This window comes from Python bivittatus, unplaced genomic scaffold (assembly GCF_059951505.1).
Source record: "Python bivittatus isolate LINGU-HERP-01145 unplaced genomic scaffold, Pbiv_v1 ctg000090_np1212, whole genome shotgun sequence".
Lineage (NCBI taxonomy): Eukaryota > Metazoa > Chordata > Lepidosauria > Squamata > Pythonidae > Python > Python bivittatus.
In genome coordinates this window covers 147460-168112 of record NW_028277046.1, presented here as the reverse complement: position 1 = coordinate 168112, position 20653 = coordinate 147460, and the positions used below count along the sequence as shown (strand labels likewise).

Sequence of the window (20653 nt, the reverse complement as noted above, 5' to 3'; positions counted from 1 at the left end):
GTCTCTGTGCCTATTTATAATATATAATCTCCTAAACAGCAGTGGTGGTAGTTTCAATTGGCCCATAGCCTACGTATATTCTATACATGCCAATCATTGTACTCCTATTAAACATTACACAGTTTGTTCCACATTTTGTACTCTTACTACATATTACACATTTTATTTGATGTAATAATGCAGAAAAGAGTATAAGAATGATCTTTCTTCCTCATTTGGGATGAGGAAACCTGTCTCTCTTATAAATATCACTCCATTGGTCTTAATATGAATTGATTTATCTGTAACCTCCCAGGCATACCCACGACCTAAGAATTCACCAGCTGCAAGTGAGAGTGAACGGCTGGGAGGAAGTCAGTCCTGTGTCAGTTGACAAAGTAGGAATATTTTTCCGCTATGCAGCTCCAGACAAGAGCAGTTCTTCCTCTACTGTAAGTTCAGCATTGAGTACTTTATTCTTATGAGGAAAACAGTTTCGGTCTCTTCCAAACCCAAAATAGATTTAGTTTTAAAAAGAGCAATACAGCCAAAAACAATATTCTTTACTCCTCTGTCTCAGCTAAGAATAATAGAGCTTTGGCTCCATTATCACCTTAGATATTTACTGAGAAGTAAAATTACTTTCCTGTGATCTTAAAATGCGGTTAAAATAACAACAAAAAATTGCACTGTATATTTTGGATTTAATAAGGGTTGGTTACAATCATTTTGCCTTTGGAGGTAAAACTCAGGAGTTGGAAAGGAGCTTCTGTGTCCTACCACTGTGGGGATCAATTGCATATGTTCTTCTGGCTGTATCCCAGCATTTGGAATCTATCAAGATATCAAGAGGGGGGATTGGCCAAAAAAATTATCTATGCAATACTGGAAGGAAAACATCCATACCTGATTTGCCCTAATGTTTTGTTCATTTGTGTTGCCTGCCAACATTTGAATGAGATTGGGTAATTGGTTTTTTTTTTTTCTCCCCCAGATGGAGGGCAATAAGGTCAACCATTTTGTTCTATTTATAACTCAATGTTGCAGGCCCTTTTTTCTTACTATTATCATCACCATCCTTGAAGTTAATGCTGTTTCAATAATATTGTTTATTGAGTGTATTTATACCCTCAGTTTTGTTAATTACTTTAGCACAAGACATTATTTTTTTAAAAAGATACTCAGACAAAACCTTTCTTATAAATTGTTATTAAAGTTTGTGAGTACTGTACATATGTAACATGGATGCTGTTTCCCTACAGTGATGAAACATATCAGTAATGGGTCCCATTAGTTGAGCTTTGTGATTGGAATGGCAAGATAAAGTTCCAGATGATGAGTTCCTTGGAGGGAATTCTATTTTTTCATGGAAATCTGTGCAAACCCTTGAAGTAGTCAGTTTGATCTTGGATTTGGCTAAATAATGCACATCCTGAATAGCTGTTTGCACCTGCTTTTTTCAGAGAAAGGCTGTGCACTGTGACAGGGAACTGGCAAGTTCCCAAGTGGTCATATTGTGTGTGTGTGTTTAATTTTTCTGTTCTTTCTTTACGTAGGTTGGCAGCCCAATTAGTAGAACAAACATCATACATCCACAGGTTTATGTAAGTTGAAATCTATCTCCTCCGTCCCTCAGTTTCTTGTTAGCTGCGTGTGATCGTACTCACATTTCGCCCTAACTCATAGTTTGTTTAAATCACAATGCTTTAACAAGCCAGAGTTTGTTAAACTGAAGGCAAAATAGTGCTAGCTGAACATGGCATAAGAGCCAGATCACCAATCAGTAGAACCGTGCTGTTGAAAATTCATTGCAAAGCTTTATGTGGTTTGGTTTTGCTGATGGATTTTGAGTTGATGATGGGCTTCAAAACTGGTGGTTGAGTTATAAAAAGTCTCTGAGATTCCAGATAGCTTGTAAATAGTCAGAAGCACTGGAGAGAAAGGATAGGACAGAGGAAATCCATAAAGCAAGACAAAATCAGTGGTGGAACTGTTTTTAAAAAATCCAAATTCCAAACACATTTCAGTCAGCATTTTGGGGGGAAAGAGAATTAGCTTTATAAAATTAACATGTATAACACAACATTAACTCTTGCTGGTTACAGAATGAAAACCCTCTCCTGGTTAGAGGTGCTATGTAATTGGTCTTCAGGCCCCAACATTTCCTGGCTTAACAAATTGTGCATTTTATTAAGGAAAATACTTGGTACATAAGTGTCTGTGCAAGTTGTTGTAGAATTTGTGTGCATTGTCCACTGTCAATTTGTTCCATTTTGATTTTTCTTTGGAAAAAAAATATTTTTACAGTTTTCTTCATTGCCTCCAGTTCGAGTGGTATTTGCTGTTACTATGGAGGGCAGTGCTCGGAAAGTGATCACTGTACGCTCGGCTTTGATTGTGAAAAACAAACTTGAAATGCCCATGGAGCTGAGGCTGGACAGCCCTTCAGCGCCTGACAGTAAGTTTCAGGACCCACGAAACAGCTGTGTAAATGATGTCTTCCTCAGAGGTCAGAAAATGCAGTGAGGTCACCAGAAGAGATGTGGTCAGTTATTTGGCAGGGGAGGGCACACGCTTTAAGGATGGAGTAGAGAGTCATCTGCAAAGCAAGTTGCTATTATTCCCTTGCTTAGGTGAGCCCAAAATCACACTGGCAAAATTTAGCAATTTTGCCACTGAATGTTGGCAGCATAATTGCTGTTGCTATGTGACAGCTGGTTGTTCTTCCTTGTTTTAACTGGATACCCATGGACCACACTCACCTTTCCCACCAAGGCTTCTTGCTTTTCACAGATGATTTCTTCCACGAGTTGACTTTTTTTTTAATGATCTGCATGCACTGGTCTTTGGCTTTATTTGGCCAGAATAAAAGTCAGAGAATAAAACCACGGCAGTGTCCAAGTTTTCCTTGTGGCTTCATTTTTAGGGTGCTTCCATGTGATTAAAGTGAAAGTTAAGGCCTCCATGTCATGTGAAGCTATGTCCTTCACAGAAAAAAAGAAATAAATAGTTTTTGGAGCCATACTTTTAGAAGAGAAATAGTTTGGAACAATTTTCTGCTTGAAAAATAATCGTGTGCTTTTCTCTTGTTTGCAGAACCTGTCGTGCTCCCTTCAGTGATGCCCGGGGACTCCTTTGCAATCCCCCTGCACCTCACTTCCTGGCGACTCCAGGCCAGGCCCAAGGGCACAGGAGTCTTTTTCTGCAAGTCTCCCATCCACTGGACGAATGTTCAGAAGACTTCGGAGGTCAGCAGCAGCAAGCGAGAGTGTCACTCTATGGAGCTGGAAAGCAGCCGATTCTTCAGGTGACCTGCTCTTCCCTTCAGCTCCTGCCATGGGCGCCCCGATGAAAAGAACGGGTTCTGCCCAAGGAGACTGACCGAGGGAGGGGGGTCTTTGGCTTTGGGCCCCAAGATGTATCCCTGCCAGCACAAGGGAAAAGAATGAGTGACGTGGGGGGGTCTCCCTCAAGATCCACCAAGGAGGAATGGGAAAAGGACTTAGGGTCTGGCTCAGCGAGAAGCTAAAATGTCCCCGTGGATTACCTCTTTGGAGAACAGAGGCTGACTCCCAGGTCATCTTCCTTATTAATTTTTATAGTATATAAAAGGACGCCATATCGTCTAGTGTTTATGCATCCCTCAAGGCGTCTGAAACCACTGCAAAGTCTTTAAAAGAAAAAATGGGCCCAAACAAAGAAAACTAATCTAATAAAAATAGGGGAATAGCGTATTCAGGGAGAACTGATACTGCGTCGGAGACAAATGGCTTCCCAGCAAAACAGATCTGACACCAGAGAGAGTAGAAGCCAGGCCTGCCGAGGCAAGGAATCTTGAGCTGGACCACCGTCCATGGGAGGGTGGACCTTGCTGCGTTTGCCCCGTGCCCAGAACCCAGCCTCCTCCGGCTGCCCCAGGCATCAGTGCCTGGAGATGGCCGGTGGAGGCGCCGGGGAAAGGTGCTTTGGTGCAGGTGAAATGGCCATTCTGTGGATGGCTATCTTAAGAGGCTACTCTCTGGTATGGGAGCCCCTCCCCCCCGCTTTTATTAATGGCAGGCAACGCTTTGGACTGGTCATTCATCGCAACAGCCCATTTGGCAAGGCTTCCTCGTTGCCTTTTTATTTTTGAGAGTGGAATCAGACTGGGAATGGAAACATCACAGGGATCAAGATGGCTGTCAGCAAAGCGCTGCATTATGCCAGAAGCAAGGAATTTGCATGGGATGTTCACAACCCCTCAGTCAGAGCATCAAAAGATGCAGGACTCCGTGCAGGGATTTTTCACTCTTTATTCATCTGCCGTTGTCTTTCTCCATAGGTTTTGCGTTGCTATAAAGAAAGAAAACTATCCTGATTATATGCCTTCCAGCATCTTTTCTGACAGCGCCAAGCAGATTTTTAGGCAGCCGGGACACACCATTTATCTCTTGCCAACTGTAGTGCTGTGCAACTTGCTCCCTTGTGAACTTGAGTTTTATGTTAAGGGCTTGCCAATTAATGGGACCCTCAAACCTAGGAAAGAAGTCGTCCTACACACAGCCGACACTTCACAGAAGATTGAGCTCGGTAAGGCTAAAATGTACTTTCCGACTAGTTTGGCTTGCTGCTCCAAATCTGGCTTCTGAAAACTGATTGTCTATTTAGCAGAAATATCTGTGGTCCCCCCAAATCTAATTTTGCCTTCAGAAGTGAGTTATGTCTATTAGCAGACACAACAGTTGTATGCTGACAGGTTATACCACAATGCTGTGGAAATCTTGAACTGTGAGAAAGCAGGTGTGTGTATGTGTGCGTGCGCACACACACACACTCACACAAACACAGACAAATATTTAAGGAGAAAAGCATCCACTTCAATATCCTGTTGGGCCCAAAGGAACTCTTGAAATTCTCCACCCAATTTGTGGACAGCAAACCATGATTTCTCTGAATTTGTCCAGAAGATCAGTAGTAGTTCAGTTATTTTGCAGGGTCAGAACTCCCCTTTCGTACTGCATTATTGAAAAAAGCCATGGGATTGCATGGGAACCTGGGAAACTAGAGAGGCTGCAGAGAATTGGAGAGACAAGTGTGCAGGGAAAAACAGGACACTCCCCACACTTTGGGCTGCTATTTCATTAACAAGTGCAAAGAGATCATACTTCGCCCACAATAATTTCTTTAAAAATCCTCTTCTGAAAAAATTCTAGCGCAGGTTCTCTTTCATCCAGTTTAATGAGAATGGATGGGGAAAATGCAGGAGAATTTATCTGCCCAGGACAAATTGAAATACCCCACTGAGTTGTTTACCTTGTCAGTTAAAAAAGAAAAACGAAACAAAGGAATGGTCATTAGAGCCTTAGCTGTGAAACCTAGACTGTTTCTTGTTAAGGAAGATGAAAAAAATCACGGGAGGAGAGAATGGAATGACGTGATCAAGGCCGCTTTGCATCCTGGACTGAAGCGTATGTTGAAGATTGTAGATTGGTTGACTAAGAGGCACTGATGTTCATATGAGCAAATAGATTGAGATAATGCTTTGAAATGCGACTCAAGTGCTTCTAAACTGGTGCTGTCGGTGCTGTAGTCTCTTAATAGTGGTGTGATAAGATGTAACTGCGCCCTGTTTTATTCCCAGTGAGCAGAGGATTGTGACCTTTTGTCTGCTGGAAGGAAAAAGTAGTGCAAAGATGGCAAATCCATACACAAAACCCCGTATTGTGTGCCTCTCCCCACACTCCGCAAGCAAAAGATGCACCTCCCTAGAAGTTAATTAATTTCCTCCCTCCTCAATTTCAGGCATCTCCCTGGAAAACTTCACACACTGCAAGGAGCTTCTGATACCTCCAGGAACGCAAAATTACGTTGTGCGGATGCGGCTGTATGACAACAACAGACGTCTCTTGAACCTCACCATCCGGATCGTGTGCCGCGCCAAAGGCTCCCTAAAGATATTTATTTCAGCGCCTTACTGGCTTATCAACAAAACAGGTGCGTGCAGTCAAACATCTAGGCGTGTGTTGCTCCCTTGAAAATGAGAATTGCTTCCTGGGAGCTCTATGTACCTGCCAACAGCAAATAATTTAAATCCCACAGAGGATGCTGAGAATGGTTTGGGTACTCTTGTAACCATCTGAGCCAAATTTGTGTGCAGTTGCACGGTGCGCTGCTCCCCATGGATGTTGTGACGTTTGGCCTCAGCATCTGCGTGATTGGACCCCAGAGCTTTCTTTCACAAAGAACACAGAGAGCAATTCAGATAATTCCTGCAAGGCCATCTGAAATATAAGCATCCAGTGAGTCTAATCATTTTGATCCTCTGTGCCTCTCAGTGTATAGCAGTCTTTGCTTTTTATAAAAAAAGAGAAAAAAAGGTGACCTAATAACCCAAACTGTTTGAGTAACAGCTTGCTAAGGGTCATCCTAAGGATGCTGTGGCACCGTAATCCTGCATGCTGCTTTTTCAGAGTAAGTCCATTTGCTTCAGCAGATTCTTCTTCAGGCGTTTTTGAACCAAAAACGGTAGGAGGTAGGACTGAAGCCTTGCCTGAATTCTTCCATTTTTCAACTTTGAGAAAAAAAACAGAAAAAGTTTCAGTTTCTTATTTTGTGAAATTCAAAGAGATGCTGGTTGTGGAAACAGGGACATACCAGTTGCACTCCATTTCTCTTATTAGGCCAGGACAAGAAACACGGTTTTAACAAAAAATACTGAGCCTTGTAGTATCTAAACTTGCTCCATGACTTTGTTGTTGCGCCGCAGGAAACTAACACGGAAACAGTTTGAATATTATGTTGCTCTGCAGCAGGCGACTGCGAAGGATCCAGTCAGCTGCCTCTAGTGCAGGTAGATTTAAAAACCACCTTTTTTCCTGCTTGTACCCAAAGGGTTGCCGTTGATTTTCAGGCAAGATAATGCAAAGACAGATGCGGCCGGCCAGTTTGAAGAACACGAGCTCGCCCGGAGCCTGAGTCCTCTTCTGTTCTGCTACGCTGACAAAGAGCAGCCAAATCTGTAAGCTTCTGTGGGGCAGGTCATCTCCTAAGATGCTCTTCCCTGTTTTAGCAAGAAAGGGGCAACTGGAACTTGACTCCTGCTGAGGACATGGACGCAGTGTTTGTTCACCTTCTGGCCTCTTCATCGTCATCATTATTAAAACTTGTGTGCCACCCAACTCTCAGCTACTCTGGTTGGCTGACAACAGTCAAAGAAATTACAATAAAGTCAATAAAGATAAAAGATGACTAGCACGAGGAAGCAAGGGGTCTCTGTATCTCCCTCACCAAAAGCCTGGGTGAAGACCTGGTCTTTACAACGCTTCTAAACAACAGCAGAGTTGTTTAGTTGTTTATCTTTTATGTTTTATTGATTTTATTGAGAGTTGGGTGGCATACAATATTACTGTTACTGTTGTTATTGTTTCCCATCCAAGTATTAATCAGGTCCAATCCTGCTTAGCTTTTGGGTTCATCCTGGGTCAGCAGGGTGACACCATCTGGCTTGATCAGTTAATATATAGACAATGCCTGATCGTGAACACTCATCTACCTGGTTGCTGTTCAATGACCTACCTGGGAAGGGAGAATACAGGTGGTCCCCAGTTTAAGAATGAGTTCCATTTCCAAGATCTGTCCTCAAGTGGAATGAGTATGTAAGTCGAAACAGTATTATTGTATAATAATGTATAAGTAGTATTGTGTATTTAACTCAACTCGAATCATTGTGTATTTAACTCAAATAGGCTCCGTTCTTAACTATTGGTCATCTGTAACCCAGGGGTTCTTAACCTGGGGACTACCTGTATGGTATTTAACCATTGGGGTTCCTCATCTATGGTTTTGCAGGGTATTCAGCAGATGTGACAGTTAGCCTGAATGGTCTGTTGTGGGCTTAATGCTGAGGAATGTCCAGCAATGCGGCAGTTCCAAATGTAACTTATTAACTGCAATAATGTGTGCGTGTGCAGTAACCAGACATTTCAGTGCCTCCAGGCGCTGCTCGGTAGTTCTTTGTCCTTGTTTGAGCTTCCATCACAAAAGAATGAATTCCACCCCAGATCAGGAAGTTGTGAATGAGACTTAGGAGCACCCAGCCACCAGATTGGAGAAGTAATGTCCTTGTTACCAGTTTTCAGGCCATGTCCTGACCCATCCAAGAGCTGACTTCTTTGCATACTCTGTTCTTTGCTGCAGTTGTACAATGCGAGTTGGGAGAGGCATCCATCCTGAAGGGATGCCCGGCTGGTGCCAGGGGTTCTCCTTGGACGGAGGAAGCGGCGTCAGAGCCCTTAAAGTGATTCAACAAGGAAACCGACCGGGCCTTATCTATAACATAGGTACGCATTTTATATAATAATTGAAAACATCAAGGATAATATGCTTGTTTATCTGAGATAGCTGGTGGTTTAGCTTAAGATTAGCTTCTTAGAGCAACTGAATTCCATAGCAGAATCAAAAGTAGTGGCTCATTTGAGATGGAACATGAAGCACATGGTGATTTAATTGTATGTGTGCTGAGCAAGAGAGATCAGAAACGTCATATCCATTTTCAGTTAACAGTCATCTGTGTCTGAAACTATGGTTTTGGGGAAAGTAAACTACATGGTGACACCACTGTTTGAAGTTGCTTAGCTTCTTTAAGCCATTATAAAAATTTCTCCCAGACCTTGGGTTAGGGTGGCTTAAGCCCCCTCCGTTGAATGTTAGATATTGGTGGGATATTTTGGGGTGTCTGCTGGATTTGCTGTCTTATCTTTTTTTCCCCCTTTTATTGTTTTTTTGTTGTATGTTGTTCCTTAGTATATTGTTTTTGACTTGTTTGGCGCATACATGAGCATCCAGAGTCGCTTGGAGTCGGGCAGCACCAAATCAAGTTAAATAAATAAATAAACCCCCATTTATCTGGATCCAAATCGGATGAATTACTGACATTAGCTAAAACCAGGAGCAAATGTTTCTGCCCTCGTGCTGGAATGAAAGAAAAGTAGATTGTTCATGAATGTCTAACCCCAGTCCCATTGGATAGTTAGTAAGCAATAGAAACAGCTCCAAGTCAAAGAGCAGGTGGCAGGTGGCCAGGAAGGCCTTTGCACAGCTCCATCTAGTGCACCAGTTGTGCCCATTGCTCCAATAGTAAGGTCAGGCAGAGTGGGTGCACTCCAGGTCCTTCAGTTAAACAATGTCATCTGTTGGGCCCTAGGAAGTGCGCCTTCTCTGTTGCAGCACCTCCCTCTGGAACAGCATCCCACTGGAGATCTGTATGCCTCCCACCTTGCAGCTGTTCCAAAAATCTCTGAAAATCTGGCTTTGCTCCCAGGCCTGGGGTTACAGTGGCTGTTGAAGCCTGCTGCTTTTCCTTGTTGGTGTGTCAGGTTTGTTTCTCTGGACATACCTTTTTTTTTTTTAATTTCCCATGTTATTGTATCCTACTTTTAAAACATAAGCTGCCCAGAATCATCTGGGTGTTGGGAGGCCCCAAAATAATATAAAACAATATAAAATAAAACAAATCACAGTAATGCAGAAAGAAATGATGAGAGCAGGGGATAATACAGAAGAATATGCATCTTTGGAATTAGGTTTCACCCAGACCAAGGGAGATTCTGTTCTCGGCTGAGCGCTAATGCGTTTGCCAGCATGAGAAGAGAGGCGGGGGCGGGGGGAGATATTTTTGGAAGCGCTGGCGATTCATTCATTTATAATCCTGGCATTCTTGTGAATAAAAGCAAGCCGTTTCTCCCTTTGGACCCAGTATAAATATTGGCAGACTCATGACTTTGTCTGTTTTCCCTTGGGATTTTTTATTATTCTTCTGGGGTGGGGTTATGATTTTGTTTTTTAAGGTTCTTTTTATGTTTTTTATTGCTCGCTGCTCAGAGCCTTTGGGAATAGGCAGCAACAAATAAGTAAATAAATGTTGATCATGCCTAGCTCAAGTTCCTGGTGCTCCTGTTCTAATTGGCTTGTATTCACCAGGTATCGATGTCAAGAAGGGCAGAGGTCGCTACATTGACACTTGCATGGTGACATTTGCACCTCGCTACCTGCTGGATAATAAATCCACACACACACTTGCCTTTGCCCAGAGGGCATTTGCCAGAGGACAGGTAAAAAAGCCTCTCACTCCTGATCCGTGTGGGTTGCCCCCAGCATGACTTAACCGGTTTTATTGATGCATGGTAAGGTGTGATGGAATGGAATTATGAAGGCCAGGCTCAGGGAGAAAAACATTTTCTTACATCTCCTGAGGAGCGTGGGAGATACAAGAGGATGAGACTGGCACCTCCCTGAGGAATTCACAATGTTGTGGCTGGCATTACTTGGGAGCTGGGGTTTCAGTCTGGGAAGATTCTTGCTAGAGGTTGTGGCTAATAAACATAGCTGGACTGAATTTACATGGTCTCTTGGAATTCCTTGGGCTAGACCTGACATAAGGAGACATATTAACTGTGGCATAAGGGTCCAGTGCCTAAATATCCAAGATCGTACTGGTCCCACGAGACTTCTGCAGCTGCTGGTGTAATAGTACACCCCGTTTAGGAAAGCCTTAACAGTTTATATGGTTACTAAGATACATCTCTCTCTTTCTCTCATATACCAGAATGATTCCTGGTAAATGGCACCACTTGAACTGTGTGTTTCTTCCTCCCCTTGACATTAGGGAACTTCCAATCCGGATGGCTACATCTCTACCCTCCCGGGTTCAAGCGTGGTCTTCCACTGGCCACGCAACGATTATGACCAGTTGTTGTGTGTCCGGCTGATGGACATCCCCAATTGCATTTGGTCTGGAGGCTTTGAAGTCAGCAAGAACAATTCATTCCACATCAATATGAGGTAGCAAGTGGGGAGGTTTTGTGGCATAAACCAAATGTGTGACCAAATTGACAAGACTTCCTTAGCTTGGCCTCTCCAGAGGGGTCAAGAGTCCCCAGGCTGCAGTCATACTGGGAGTTTGGGGCATTGTACTCTGTGCACATCTGGAAGTGGCTATGTTGAAGGAGGCATAGATGATCAGAAAGATGAAAGAGCAGAAGAGCCTTATTTAGATATTACTGTATTTCTTTCATATTTCTAACCACACTTTTTTTTCCCTGGGAAATCACATCCAAATGCCTGAAAAAGTTTGTCTATTGGGAGTCCTTTTGTGTTGCTGTTTAAGTGTGCTGCCCTCACTGTTCCACATATTATTAGAGTGCCTCTTGTTTGTATGGATCAAAGCAACTTCTCATTTTTTGGAGAGGGTAACATTCAAAATCAATACAGGCTAATAAGGAGGAGGATGGGGAAACATATTCCATCACTGTATTTCTGCTTGGTGCTTCAAACACTGGTGAGCTGTCCCTCTCCAAGAAGGCCCCCATGAAGAAAACAAAGCCCATCCTCTCACTTCCGGCGCCTGCCTCTCTTAGCAGAGATGACAAGCTCCAGTTAAATAGTGCCGGCTTTGGCACTATGGTTGAAGATCAATTTGTGTTACAGTCCACCCCTTGGTCTGGAATAAGGAACAACACTGGACCTCCTTTTCTGCAAACTTATCCTTAGTGGAAGGTCTCTAGGAATTTTTTTCATGTAGGTTCTGGTGAAGTGGACAAATGCTAACCTTGCAACATACTAGAAGTGGCTGAAACTAGGGCTTCTGTGAGATTGCACCTATTAGCAATGCTGCTGGTACTACTACTATTACTACTACTTTTTTTAGTTCAAGTCTGTTTTTTTTAGGAAGTGAATGAATTGATGCCTGTGTTCCTTTGTGGCGTTTTAGTGGAATTTAAAGGTGTAGATTTTAATTGACATTTTAGCATATGCTTAAGATTTATATTCCTTTCTCCTACCCTAAGAATCCCAGCTCCTAAGCAAGAGTGACTGCCTGTAGCTGGTGGGGGAGTAACTATTTGGCAATAGTCCTAAGACTTCTTTGTGATCTCCCAAATACTCATTTTGTCTGACTTCTTTCTTTATCTTTTTTAAGATCAAACAAGATTGGCTAAGAGTTGCCACTGGTTGTAGGTGAGCTTGCTTGAGAGGAATTTAAATTTTGCACCCTGAACCTACCTTCAGTTGAGCTAAATCTGGGGCATTTCACCTTATTCTGAGAATCCACCTGACCACCAGTTAGCTTCAGGAACGCCATTGTTTAGTTTATTGTTTTACAAACATGGAAAACTTAGCCTTGGAGAGCCTGTAACTCGGTTTATAAATGAGAATTTATAATGATGTGAATTGGAGCGCTTTCCTGGGTTGCAAAATGCACAGGGCTTGTTTGCATTTGACGTTCTGCAGGGACACCCTTGGCAGGTGCATTTTCCTCCAAGTCGAGATCACCTTGAAGAGAGCAACATACTGTGTTGTGTTCAGCGACACTGATCAGTTTCCACCTCCATACCGCATCGACAACTTCTCTAAGGTAAAAGGCACTGGGGTTTCTGGAAATGGTGACTGTGAGTCTTTAATTGCCATGCAGAGAGCAAAGTAAGAATGCTTGTTGAAGCATGGATTACCGTATTTTTCTGTCAATAAGACGCCCCCATGTACAAGACAACCCCCACTTTTCCAACCCAAAATTAAGAAATCAGTATTTTAAAGATAGTGCAGAATACATTTTTATTTAGTAATTAGGTAACATTTACCTGATACACTCAGTGGGAGGAGGTCCAAACCGTCTCTCTGCAGCTCTATTTCCATGCTCTTTTGCATAACTGATTACATTCAATCATGAGTGAAACTGCCGATAGCTTGTCTCTGCGAACAGACTTCCTCTAATTGGTTTGTTCAGCATCAGCTGACGTCAGTTACATAAGGCTCGTGATTGGAGGAAGTTTGTTTGCAGAGACAGTATGGGCAGTTTCACTCGTGATTGGAGGCTCGTGATTGGAGGAAGCCTGTTTGCAGAGTCAAGCTATTTCACTCGTGACTGGAGACTAGAAATAGGAGGAAGCCTGTTTGCAGAAACAAAGTATGGGCAGTTTTGCAACCGCGTGGTTCTCTCCTCAGCTTACTTCCTTGAATAAGACACCCTTCAATTTTTAGCGTAAGGATTTTAGAAAAAAGTATCGTCTTATAGTCGGAAAAACATGGTACTTAGACCACAGTTTGAGTTCTAGCTTTGCAAGAGATACACTGGGTGACCCTTTATGCAAACCCGTTCTTTAAACATTATGGTAGCCTTCCTAGAAATCTGGAATCTCCCCAGATGTGTGAGTTTCAGTTCCCAGAATTTCCCAGCCAGTGTGGCTGTTGCTGTGAATTCTGAGAGTTGAGTTCTTACACATCAGGAGGGCACCAAGTTCAATTAGATTACTGTAGCTCTGGCTTATCCAACCTGGACTTGCCCTCCCAGAATTCCCCAGGGGGAACAGCCACTGCTGAACCCTGGGAAAGAACTTTGCCTGTACAATGGAAGGAATAGAGATCCTCTTAAATAAGTGCATCAGTACAATATTGTTGCAAATAAAAGCTCCACTTAGATAAGGTCCTGGTCAAGCTTCATCTCATTGTGGATTGAGTTCTGATGCAGATGGTCTTCCTCTTTTTGTTACTGTTGTCATAGGTCCCAGTTGTGTTTACTCAATACAGCGTTGTAGAGCCACGTCTCAGCACTGAAGTGAAGCCTGGTACCTCTTTGGACTACGCCTGGGATGAGCCCACCCTCCCGCCTTACGTCACCCTGACGGTCAAAGGGGCCGGCTCCTCTGAAATCACGTGCTGCATGAATGACTTTCAGGAAAGCAAGCAGTTGTATTACGAGAACTTCATTTACATCGCTGCCACTTACACTTTCTCAGGGTAAATTTTCCAGCTGGAGTGCCGAACCTATAGCTTTGGATGTTGGCTTGTTTGTTTGATTTCTGCAGTTCATCTGTTGCTGTATTCCAAAAAAGCTCTGTTGACTTTGGCTGGTGCATATCTGAGTGCAGTATTGACACGCTGTCCACTACTGTATTTGATTTCAGGATTCATAGGGCAGAATTTTGTTTGTTCCCTGTTGTTGTTATGAAAAATTATCTTGCAGTGCTTTCCTGTTGCCATGCTGGCTTGTGTGAATAGGAGGGTCTTTGGGATGTGTTGGTCTTGCACTTAGAGGAAGCAAGGGGGCAGAAAACTAAAATGTCCCCCTTTGGGGGAGATGGGCGGCATAGAAATTTAATAATAAATAAATAATAAATACATAAATAAAATGGAGAAGTAGTATCATAGTCCTTTCAAGCTTCTTTTGAAGCAAATCCCACTCCCTGTACTCACATGTTATGTCACATCAAGATGTGTTTTGAGTCATGGTTTCTTGAGTAAGCTAGGGTAAGTCTTGGAAGTGAGCTAAGTGGTTAAAGGTTAGTCAGTTCCTGCTTTGTGTTCTCCATGTCTTGTCCAAATCAAGTTGGCATTTGGTTGGCTTATATTACTTGGAAAACAGGATGAAGAAATCTCATGGGGAGTGGAGAGGGGAATCTGTTAACATCTGTGGCCTGACCCTGTGAGATACCTCTTTAGAGCCCATGCATCTGATGTTGCGTGAGTCCATAAGTAGATGAATTGTATTAACCTCCCACCCACAAGGACACCCAGACACTGTAAGGCTGTACCTAGATCCAGCCTTTATACATCTGGCCTGGGGCGGGGAGGGAGGATATCAGAAATGGGGTTGGCTGGCCCCTTAGCAGCCTGGTGTGGCCCCTATTGGCCTCTTGGATTTTTTAGCCTTTTTATCTTTGTAATGTCTGGTTTTTATAACTTTTAATTGTATTTCTGATTTTAGTTTGTTGTAAGCCACCCAGAGTCCCCCGTTGTGGGGAGATGGGCGGGGACAAGTCTATTAAATACATACATACATACATACATACATACATACATACATACATACATACATACATCAGTGAACTTGGTTTTCAACCACAGCTAAAAAATTATCCTTTCTGCCCTAAACCTGAAATCCAACTAGAGAAGAAATGGCAGAAACTAGATATCAGATGAGCCATCAAGATAGTCTGGGAAATCAGGTATAACTGAAAAGTCCAGTTCCTCAGTCTTTTACTATCTTTTCAATAGCCTAACGGGGTGACAAACATCACCTGCCTGTCCAAGTGGATTAAGACATGTATGAAGACAGAATATATCTGCCCTACAGGGAATTGTGGCCACCTCCACTAGATGTCTAGTTTGCAAGGAACTTATCCACCTTCAGCACTTAACTTTTTCTACATATGTAGGGCTACTGCATGGCCCTGTATTTCTCATTCATAAAGCACTACAAGCTTGAATTTTACACCTCCTATGACAAAGGAGTATTGCAGAAAATAGTTTGCCCCAAGGACTAGGAGTCCCACTGATAGAAGATCCTGCTCTCAGGCACAGCTCTAAATGTTCCACTTTAGGATGTTCTCGCTCTGTTGTAGAAGAAGCACATTGGACTCATTGTGTAGGTCCTTCTTCAGCAGAGACTGAAGAAGACTCCAGCCCACCCAGATAGTTTCCCAGTAGGGTGAGGAGCATCTCAGAGCTCTGACGGTATCTGCAATTACTTTCATATAATTCTGTCATGTCTGCCTGTTTCCTATCTTTCTCAAATTTTCTTCTCTAGGTTCTTTTTTTTTTGGGGGGGGGGGTTTGTTCCAAAACTGGGGAAGGGGATCTTCCTGTCACAGGAAGGACATTCAGATGAATTCTAAGCCCTGCCCCCTTTCAGATACCATCTGGTATGGAAAAAGGGCCTTCACGCAGGTCCAATGTACTGGTCTCTTTCAGGTTGCTCGACTTCTTGGGTTAGAATAGACAGGTTGTTTTTTGGCCACCAGTACAAAATGGTTTGCCATTGTTTTCTTTTAGGATTTTGTTTTTTTTAATTTCCCAGGCTAGGCTGGGGTTTCCTAGGCTCTTCCATTCAAATAGTCACTAAGTCCAATCCAACTTAGTGTTTTCCACTCAGTCAAAATTTCGATAAAGTTGAAGCTGGTTGGCTCCTAAGAGCTCTTTGTCTATGATTCTCTTCCTTCCCTTCCTTCTCAATTTCCTTTGAAATTCTAGAGTCCAGGAAGAAACCGGAAGGCCTGTTGCTGCAAACAAGGAGGTTGACTCTGCTGAGCTTGTCCTGGATGTTTCTCCCAAGACACAGAGAGTCATCTTAAAGAAAAAGGTAGGAAGCTTCACATGGCTTCCTGGGAGATGCTGCTTCGTTATGAACATCTTGGGGGCTCTGCCTGTTTTCCCTGCTAACCAGCATGATTATCTGGCCAGCGAGAAGTGGGTTGGTGGTCTATCTCTGCCCCTTGTGGGGGAGAATGAGAAAACTGGTTCCTGTGGATTAAATTTGGTGAATCTCCGGGAAGGGGGAAGTTTTGTTGCTTTGTTTTTCTTCCAAGCGGTGCCGCTTAGAAGGATTGGGAGGAGGGCAGAGGTCTTGCAACATGGATGGTGCCTTGTTCTTTGGGGGCCCCTGGTTTCATTGCCACTGCTTGCTTTCAGGAGCCGGGGAAACGCTCTCAGTTGTGGAGAATGACAGGGACTGGCATGCTTTGCCATGAAGGTTCTGCGGTCCCCCACCACCCAGACAAACCCTCCCCTCCTCGCTCTGCTGAATCCTCCATGATCCTGGACATTGCAGGGCTGGCTGCAGTCACGGATAACAGGTGGGAGGAGCACAAGACCTCTTCTCCGTCTAACTCGGTTAGAATGAAACCTGAGGGCCAAATATTAACCTTTAGCAGCACATGTTTTCTTAGGTGGGGGCTAGCAAATGAAAACAGCGCAGTTGGGGTCATCAGTTCTAAACAAGTTGAAATCCCTCTGGTTTTCTTAGCCAACTCTGGATGACTTTGATCCTAGCTAGTTTCTAGGTTCAAAGAGCTGAAGCTGGGAGCTCCAGGGTTAAAGTATACATTTATTCATATATTTCCATCTCAGTAAACCTCAACCAGAGCAATTATTGCTGGTGGTTGTATCCTGCAAAGCTTTTGCCAGAAAGGATTTTTGGGGAGTTGGGGCAGAAACTGCTTGAAATAAAGGCAGACGTGCAAGTCATCTGGACCTGAGGAAATGTGATGAAATGCAGACACTGAAATGTTGTTGTTGCTGTTCTAGATATGAACCTCTGATGCTGAGAAAACCAGACCGACGGCGTAGTACCACCCAGACATGGAGTTTTCGGGATGGGAAATTACTGTGCGGCATGCATGGACTTGCAGTGCAGGTTGGCAGAGCTCCCTTCCCCATGATGGTCTGAGGTGGGCAGGGCCATCTGAGGGAGAGAGCATTTCCTTTCCTCGTGAAGCATGGTGAAAGCAGCCTTTGGGCTCGACAAAGTGTGCTTGGTGTGCATGGAGCTTGTTTAGCCATAAGGGCAGAGGGAAGTTGAAGGTCAGAAGGTCAGTAGGGAAGGTCTGGCATCTTCCTTGTAACGCTGGTCTTGAAATTGGAGAAGATATCAGAGACACGTGTGCTTAGTCAGCATCGAGTCCTGTAGTCCCAGGAAGGGTTGGGGAAGTAAATTATTCTAGAGGCTGTGAAGAACCTGAGCAGCTCTTGTGGGCTGGACATCTCACACGTCAGTTTATCCAATGAAGCTGAACAACTTCTAGAGTGGGTCCTGTAATATTTCAGGAAACCTTTTTTTCTTCTGAGCGTCCCAAATAATCTGCTTTTCTCTTGCGTCTTAAGACCATGAATATAAATTTTCTTAAATGAAACTTTTCCGCGCTTTTACGTTGTGTATTTGTGCTGCTGCAATTCCGTTAGAGCAACGGACATACAAACGCAATACAGGTAGTCCCCAGTTTAAGAACGAGTTCTGTTCCCAAGGTCTGTCCTTAAGTCAAATTTGTATCTAAGCGGGAACAGTTGTTATCGTATAATACCGTATAAGTAGTATTGTGTAATGAACTCAAACCATTGTGTATTTAACTCGAATCATTGCGTATTTAACTCAAATTTTGCTACAAGAGGCTCTGTTCTTAACTATGGGTCATCTGTAACCTGGGCGTTCTTAACCCAAGGACTATCTGTGTTTGCACGCTGAGCACCAAAGTTGTTGCAGGAGGGAGCTACTTAAAATTTTTCTGCACAGTGAATTTAGTATTCAGAATTTATATCTCAAAGATCTTTTTTAAATAATTCACAAGCCACATGTATTGATTGATTTATTGTGGATTTTTCACGGTTTTATTATTTTTACAGTTTTATTCAAGTGCTTTTCATAAACATCTTTGTAATCCCCTTGTATTAATGGAAATTTCAAAACATCACAAATAAACATTACCTCAAATTGTTCTATTAAAAACTGATGCATTTCTACTATCGAAAGTCTTTCTGATATGTAAAAGACCTCGACAGCATTGACACATCAAGCTAACTTGCTTTTTTTTAACCATTCCTAACTTTAAGCCATAAGGGGTGGGTTTTCTCCCCATGCTAAAGTAAAGGTTGAAATTACAGGTAAACTAGCCAGTATACAACTGAGTTTTGCTGGCTGTTCTGAGTTCCTTCACCAAGAGCAACGCAGAGATGAAATATACAGAGAACAGCATTTCCAGATTCTCTCTGGGTTCTTTCCATAGATCCTCTAAATGACAACAATAATAATAAGTCCAGATAGCCTTCTGTTCTATCAAAACTTTTTTCTTGGAGGAGAGATTTATGGTCCACAAGCTTTGTTAATTTTGCTCCTATTTTCCAGATTTGCATTGTTACTAAGTCTTCTCTCAAAATGACTCCTGAGTTATCTTTCTTGCTTGTCAGACTAGAAAGCCTTGGAAAAAAGAAAGAAAAGAAAGAAAAGCTTAAACTGAAATGATTATGATGAATTGTCTTTTTGTAAGAAAAAGGATTTTTTCCAAATCAAAGCTGGTTTTACAGAAAAGGGGGGGGGGGAGTGTGCGTTTTCATAATGCCAGACTGGCTATTCTGATTTATACATCTGGAAAGAATCTGTAGAACAGATGCATGCTTAAGAATGTTTAAGGAGATTTGGTTCACATTTGTGGTTCCTCCATTTGCCTCCTTTTCTTCTTTAATCTGTGCAGTTCTTCCTCCTTGTTCTTCTGAGTTATATTCATTTGTTTCAGAACCTTGGTCTATATTCTCCACATTTTCTCTTTCCCCTGGATGATGCTGTTGAAGCTTGCCATACTAGGCAGGCTTATTCTCAAGCCAGCCCCACAGAATCTAGCAGTTCTGCCTCCCAAGTCGGTGTATAAAGAGGCTTGTGGTTATGTCAATTGGCCAGACCAGACCCATAAGAATGTTCTTGAAGCAGCTTAAATAGATAGGATTTTAATGGTCGCTTCATAAAGGAGGGCCAGTATTGCAAGGAAGCTTTCTAATTGGGACCATCGCTTGCCGCAGAACGGTCTCCATCAGGAAGTGTTGAGCTTCGCTAGCCCATTTAAGCAGGGCTTAGGAGGACTGTCTTCCTGTTCTGCAATGGAGTTCTGGCACTGAACAAGAGGGAGACTAGGTAACTGGCTTGGCCTCTTCTAATCCTATGTGTTTTCAGAAAGTTTGGAAGTGCCAGTCTACTGAATGGAAAATATTACTCATAGTGGGTTTGTGCCTGTGCGCGTATGTTTTTCCCCTTCATCTTTTCTCAGTTGTCATCTTCTCTTTCTCTTCTAGGCCAAAGGAGGCAGAGCCGGGCTTCGTGATGGAGCAGAAGTTGTCCTTGGACCTGACACTTCCCTTGAACTGTTGAGTCCAGTCCCACCGGAGCAGCAGTTCATCAACCAAAAGATGCGACCCGGCTCTGGAGCCTTGGCCGTTCAGGTCATTCCAGATGGCCCAACTAGAGTTCTCCAGGTGAGGGTTGCATTTTTTTTATTTGATCGAAACCAAACCTAGTAATAAGCAGTTGTAACAATAAATAAAGAACAGAGTAATCCCCCCAAATTCCAAATGCTTGTGTGTCCTCATTTTTTTTTTTTAAAGTCACCTTGTGAGACCCAGAGAGAGTCAGCGGGCTCTCCTCGCAATTCTCTTGGAATTCCACAGCTTAAAGCCCATGAAGAATATGGTTCAATGCTATGTACGTACCAGCTACAGCTTCAATGAGTGGACACAGTCTTAGGACTCAAATAAAGATAGTGCACGCTTGTTCATTTTGGAGGAATTAGAAACTTTGGATCAGTCTGCGTCATGCCCATGTCAGTCTCATATATATTCACTCATCAGTCTGTCCTTTCTACAGCAAGCATTTTTAAAAAATACAAGACATGCAGCCCATATTTCTGCACACAGACATATGTATGCACTTGCCCCAAGACATATATTTTTGCAAGCAGTATGCCCTGTATGTGCAGGTTTTCCTGTAATTTCTGAGCAGAGAAAGATTTCTAGATAATGCTAACAGACTTGTGGGAATGTGTGTTCATGAATGTCATCCATTCCATTTTTTGCTGATTTTGCCTGAAACGAAATTCATGCTGGATTTCTCAGACACCTCTCTTGCAAGTCAAGCATGTCTTGGATATTGTATAGCACATTTTCGCACCAATGTGGTAGACTTGGGCATCTTGACTATTGTGAACGTCATAGGATTACAGCCTGAAGAAATCCTTAACTGTGCCTCCTGTATTAGATAACTGACTTCAATCAACGCAGAAATGATCGCCTCTCGTACGAAGGGGAGGAGCTGGATCAAGATCTGTGGAAGCTGAAGAACCCTGACCTGGAGCAGGAGTTGGAAGTGAGTCTGCAGTACTGAGGATGATTT

At 43.0% G+C, this 20653-nt stretch overlaps 1 protein-coding gene across 7 annotated transcripts in view; it reads left to right on the top strand.

Moving 5' to 3' along the window:
* The window catches only part of VPS13D (vacuolar protein sorting 13 homolog D), a 114697-nt gene that overhangs the window by 52126 nt on the left and 41918 nt on the right, over positions 1-20653 (top strand). For all 7 annotated transcript variants that reach the window (XM_088136670.1, XM_088136669.1, XM_088136668.1 and 4 more), the window contains 17 exons: positions 296-431; positions 1536-1583; positions 2287-2437; positions 3076-3286; positions 4301-4548; positions 5761-5952; positions 6850-6976; positions 8155-8297; positions 9937-10067; positions 10622-10797; positions 12244-12367; positions 13511-13746; positions 15979-16087; positions 16417-16580; positions 17032-17140; positions 19561-19740; positions 20519-20626. In XM_088136670.1, coding sequence (XP_087992796.1) covers positions 296-431; positions 1536-1583; positions 2287-2437; positions 3076-3286; positions 4301-4548; positions 5761-5952; positions 6850-6976; positions 8155-8297; positions 9937-10067; positions 10622-10797; positions 12244-12367; positions 13511-13746; positions 15979-16087; positions 16417-16580; positions 17032-17140; positions 19561-19740; positions 20519-20626 — 2593 coding nt within the window. The remainder of the gene's footprint in view (positions 1-295; positions 432-1535; positions 1584-2286; positions 2438-3075; positions 3287-4300; positions 4549-5760; positions 5953-6849; positions 6977-8154; positions 8298-9936; positions 10068-10621; positions 10798-12243; positions 12368-13510; positions 13747-15978; positions 16088-16416; positions 16581-17031; positions 17141-19560; positions 19741-20518; positions 20627-20653) is intronic.